The sequence below is a fragment of the Salvelinus fontinalis genome, chromosome 18, assembly GCF_029448725.1.
Source record: "Salvelinus fontinalis isolate EN_2023a chromosome 18, ASM2944872v1, whole genome shotgun sequence".
Taxonomy (NCBI): Eukaryota; Metazoa; Chordata; class Actinopteri; order Salmoniformes; family Salmonidae; genus Salvelinus; species Salvelinus fontinalis.
This window is the reverse complement of record NC_074682.1, coordinates 58,499,882-58,505,881: the sequence shown is the minus strand read 5'-3', so window position 1 is coordinate 58,505,881 and position 6,000 is coordinate 58,499,882. Positions and strand designations below refer to the sequence as shown.

General features: G+C 41.5%; 1 protein-coding gene across 6 annotated transcripts in view; it reads left to right on the top strand.

The window, feature by feature from the left end:
• The window catches only part of atp2b2 (ATPase plasma membrane Ca2+ transporting 2), a gene marked incomplete at its 5' end in the record, with an annotated part of 233,873 nt that continues 227,873 nt past the window's right edge, over window positions 1-6,000 (top strand). For all 6 annotated transcript variants that reach the window (XM_055869918.1, XM_055869921.1, XM_055869917.1 and 3 more), the window contains 1 exon segment: window positions 1-759. In XM_055869918.1, the coding sequence (XP_055725893.1) occupies window positions 555-759 (205 nt within the window).

Here is a 6,000-nt window from a genome sequence, read left to right as displayed (position 1 = left end):
AAGAGGACCACCATGTAGACAGAATGCAGACAGAGACAGACTGCAGACGAAGATAGAAGAAGCAGAATGGGAACATGCATCTGGAGCGGCTCCCGATTGACTCACAGTAACAGAAGACCAGAAGGGATCGTTATTCTCCTGTGGACGTACGCCTCTCCTCTCGTTGCCTCTCTCGTTGCCGGTCTCACTGGTCTAGCTGGCTGCCCTTAGTGTTCTCTGGATGGTCGTATGGTCGTATGGTCTTCTCTCCACACTGTCGCTGACTGAGGGATCTTAGCTCTGTATCTCAAATTGACAACGGGATTTAGCTCTTCCTCTGTCTGTCGGTGGGCGTCTGTCTCTCTCTCTCTGTCTCTCTCTCTATCGTGTGGTTTATCACCAATATCGCCGGTATTGCCGGGCACATTCCAGTGGTATTCATCCCTCTCTTCATTCCTTCTTTTTCTCTCTCTCTCTCAACCCCCCCCCCCCCCCCCCCCCGCCGTAAAGTTTTGTCTGTGGTTTGTACTCCTTCTTTGTCGAGGGACTGAGCAATACTAGCTAGTCAAGTCATCATGGGGGACCTGACGAACAGTGATTATTACTCTAAGAACCAAAGAAACGATGGCAGCAGTAACCACGAGGGGGGCTTTGGGGTCTCGGTCATGGAGTTGCGTGAACTCATGGAGCTGAGAGGCAGCGAGGCGGTGGTTAAGATCCAGGAGGACTACGGGGACATGGATGGGCTCTGTCAACGGCTCAAAACATCACCCACGGAAGGTAAGTCACACTACTTCACACCGGCCTCCGGGCTTGATGTGTGTGTGTGTGTGTGTGTGTGTGTGTGTGTGTGTGTGTGTGTGTGTGTGTGTGGGTGGAGGGGTGAGGTGCGGGGGGTGCTGTGTGTGTGTCGGTGTGTGTCGGTGTGTGTGTGTGTGGAGGGGTGAGGTGCGGGGGGTGCTGTGTGTGTGTGTGTGTGTGTGTGTGGAGGGGTGAGATGCGGGGGGTTCTGTGTGTGTGTCGGTGTGTGTCGGTGTGTGTCCGTGTCGCAGTGTGTGTGTTAATAACCAGCCAAATCAAATCAAATTGTATTGGTCACATACACATATGTAGCAGATGTTAATGCGGGTGTGTAGCGAAAATGCTTGTGTTCCTAGTTCCAACAGTGCAGTAATATCTAACAATTCACAACAATGCACACAAATCTAAAAGTAGAAGAAGGGAATTACGAAATATACACTACCGTTGAAAAGTTTGGGGTCACATAGAAATGTCCTTGTTTTCCATGAAAACATACATGAAATGAATTGCAAAATGAATATGAAAATATAGCAAAGGCGTTGACAAGGTTATAAATAATGATTTTTAATTGAAATAATAATTGTGTCCTTCAAACTTTGCTTTCGTCAAGGAATCCTCCATTTGCAGCAATTACAGCCCTGCAGACCTTTGTCATTCTAGTTGTCTATTTGTTGAGGTAATCTGAAGAGATTTCACCCCATGCTTCCTGAAGCACCTCCCACAAGTTGGATTGGCTTGATGGGCACTTCTTACGTACCGTACGGTCAAGCTGCTCCCACAACAGCTCAATAGGGTTGAGATCCGGTGACTGTGCCGGCCACTCCATTATAGACAGAATACCAGCTGACTGCTTCTTCCCTAAATAGTTATTACATAGTTTGGAGCTGTGCTTTGGGTCGTTGTCCTGTTGTAGGAGGAAATTGGCTCCAATTAAGTGCCGTCCACAAGGTATGGCATGTTGTTGCAAAATGGAGTGATAGCCTTCCTTCTTCAAGATTCCTTTTACCCTGTACAAATCTCCCACTTTTACCACCACCATGTCACCCCCAGACCATCACATTGCCTCCACCATGCTTGACAGATGGCGTCAAGCACCAAAGCAGCCCCAGACCATCACATTGCCTCCACCATGCTTGACAGATGGCGTCAAGCACCCATCGTAATCTTTCCTGTTTATTGGCCAGTCTGAGATATGGCTTTTTCTTTGCAACTCTGCCTAGAAGGCTAGCGTCCCGGAGTCGCCTCTTCACCGTTGACGTTGAGACTGATGTTTTGCTGATACTACTTAATGAAGCTGCCAGTTGAGGACTTGTGAGGCTTCTGTTTCTCAAACTAGACAATCTAATGTACTTGTCCTGTTGCTCAGTTGTGCACCGGGGCCTCCCACTCCTCTTTCTATTCTGGTTAGAGACAGGTTGCGCTGTTCTGTGAAGGGAGTAGTACACAGCGTTTTACAAGATCTTCAGTTTCCTGGGAATTTCTCACATGGAATAACCTTCATTTCTCAGAACAAGAATAGACTGATGAGTTTCAGAAGAAAGGTATTTGTTTCTGGCCATTTTGAGCCTGTAATCGAACCCACAAATGCTGATGCTCCAGATACTCAACTAGTCTAAAGTAGGCCAGTTTTATTGCTTATTTAAATCAGGACAACTGTTTTCAGCTGTGCTAACATAATTGTAAAAGGGTTTTCTAATGATCAATTAGCCTTTTAAAATGATACACTTGGATTAGCTAACACAACGTGACATTGGAACACAAGGAGTGATGGTTGCTGATAATGGGCCTCTGTTCGCCTATGTAGATATTCCATAAATAATCAGCTCTTTCCAGCTAGTCATTAGTCATTTACAACATTAACTTCTTCGGGATCGGTGCCCCTTGAGCTAACGTAGGCTAATGTGATTAGCATGAGGTTGTAAGTAACAAGAACATTTCCCAGGATATAGACATATCTGATATTGGCAGAAGGCTTATTTCTTGTTAATCTAACTGCACTGTCCATTTTACAGTAGCTATTACAGTGAAGGAATACCATGCTATTGTTTGAGGAGAGTGCACAGTTAATAACTTGAAAAGTTATTAATAAACATATTAGGCACATTTGGGCAGTCTTGATACAATTTTTTTTACAGAAATGCAATGGTTAATTGGATCAGTCTAAAACTTTGCACATATACTGCTGCCATCTAGTGGCCAAAATCTAAATTACACGATGGCCTTTCTCTTGCATTTCAAAGATGATGGTACAAAAAAATACAAAAGAACGGTTGTTTTTTTCTTTGTATTATCTTTTACCAGATCTAATGTGTTATATTCTACTACATTCCCTTCACATTTACACAAACTTCAAAGTGTTTCCTTTCAAATGGTACCAAGAATATGCATATCCTTGCTTCAGGGCCTGAGCTACAGGCAGTTAAATTTGTCATTTTAGGAGAAAATTGATAAAAAGGGACGGATCCTCCAGTGTAACAATGTCCAGCTACAATAGTCATTTACAACATTAACAATGTCTACACTGTATTTCTGATCAATTTCATGTTATTTTAATGGATAAAAATTTGCTAAAAAATTAGAAATGTCCGTGTTCATAAAAAAAAGCTAAGTGACCGCAAACTTTTGAACGGTAGTGTATAAATATTAGATCGAGCAACGTCAGAGTAGCATTGACTAAAATACCGTAGAATATAATAGAGTATATACATATGAGATGAGTAAAGCAGTATGTAAACATTATTAAAGTGGCCAGTGATTCCAAGGCTATGTATAGAGGGCAGCAGCCTCTTTATTTTATTTTACAATGACGGCCGACCAAAATGCAAAAGGCTTCCTCCGGGGATGGGGACTGAGATTTGTCTGGTGTTACATAGAACACAGTCTGGTCTTACATAGAACACAGTCTGGTCTTACATAGAACACAGTCTGGTCTTACATAGAACACAGTCTGGTGTTACATAGAACACAGTCTGGCCTTACATAGAACACAGTCTGGTGTTACATAGAACACAGTCTGGTGTTACATAGAACACATAGAACACTGTCTGGTGTTACATAGAACACAGTCTGGTGTTGCATAGAACACAGTCTGGTCTTACATAGAAAACATAGAACACAGTCTGGTCTTACATAGAACACAGTCTGGTGTTACATAGAACACAGTCTGGTGTTACATAGAACACAGTCTGGTCTTACATAGAAAACATAGAACACAGTCTGGTGTTACATAGAACACAGTCTGGCCTTACATAGAACACAGTCTGGTGTTACATAGAACACAGTCTGGTCTTACATAGAACACATAGAACACAGTCTGGTGTTACATAGAACACATAGAACACAGTCTGGTGTCACATAGAACACAGTCTGGTCTTACATAGAACACATAGAACACGGTCTGGTGTTACATAGAACACAGTCTGGTCTTACATAGAAGACATAGAACACAGTCTGGTGTTACATAGAACACAGTCTGATGTTACATAGAGCACAGTCTTGTGTTACATAGAACACAGTCTGATGTTACATAGAACACAGTCTGGTGTTACATAGAACACACAGAACACAGTCTGATGTTACATAGAACACATAGAACACAATCTGGTGTTACATAGAACACAGTCTGATGTTACATAGAACACAGTCTGGTGTTACATAGAACACATAGAACACTGTCTGATGTTACATAGAACACAGTCTGGTGTTACATAGAACACATATAACACAGTCTGGTGTTACATAGAACACAGTCTGGTGTTACATAGAACACATAGAACACAGTCTGATGTTACATAGAACACATAGAATACGATCTGGTGTTACATAGAACACAGTCTGATGTTACATAGAACACAGTCTGGTGTTACATAGAACACATAGAACACAGTCTGATGTTACATAGAACACAGTCTGATGTTACATAGAACACAGTCTGGTGTTACATAGAACACATAGAACACAGTCTGGTCTTACATAGAACACAGTCTGGTGTTACATAGAACACAGTCTGGTGTTACATAGAACACAGTCTGGTCTTACATAGAAAACATAGAACACAGTCTGGTGTTACATAGAACACAGTCTGGCCTTACATAGAACACAGTCTGGTGTTACATAGAACACAGTCTGGTCTTACATAGAACACATAGAACACAGTCTGGTGTTACATAGAACACATAGAACACAGTCTGGTGTCACATAGAACACAGTCTGGTCTTACATAGAACACATAGAACACGGTCTGGTGTTACATAGAACACAGTCTGGTCTTACATAGAAGACATAGAGCACAGTCTGGTGTTACATAGAACACAGTCTGATGTTACATAGAGCACAGTCTTGTGTTACATAGAACACAGTCTGATGTTACATAGAACACAGTCTGGTGTTACATAGAACACACAGAACACAGTCTGATGTTACATAGAACACATAGAACACAATCTGGTGTTACATAGAACACATTCTGGTGTTATATAGAACACAGTCTGATGTTACATAGAACACAGTCTGGTGTTACATAGAACACATAGAACACTGTCTGATGTTACATAGAACACAGTCTGGTGTTACATAGAACACATATAACACAGTCTGGTGTTACATAGAACACAGTTTGGTGTTACATAGAACACATAGAACACAGTCTGATGTTACATAGAACACATAGAATACGATCTGGTGTTACATAGAACACAGTCTGATGTTACATAGAACACAGTCTGGTGTTACATAGAACACATAGAACACAGTCTGATGTTACATAGAACACAGTCTGATGTTACATAGAACACAGTCTGGTGTTACATAGAACACATAGAACACAGTCTGGTGTTACATAGAACACAGTCTGGTGTTACATAGACCACATAGAACACAGTCTGATGTTACATAGAACACAGTCTGGTGTTACAGAGAACACATAGAACACAGTCTGATGTTACATAGAAGACAGACCAGTCTGATGTTACATGGTATCTATCTGTAGGTCTTGTATTATTAGTTGTTGTATATCCTGAGAGCTATATGATAAATCATCAGGTTTCAGCCATGGCTCTGTGGACAACAACATGGTATCAGAGAATTTTGGATTATTCTGCACGTAAATCCAAGATACACCATTTAGTATTATCATTTTGTATGGTATGTATTAATTTGTGGGTATCCATCATGTATGACGTATTATGTGTTGATTTAACCTTTATTTAACTAGGTAAGTCA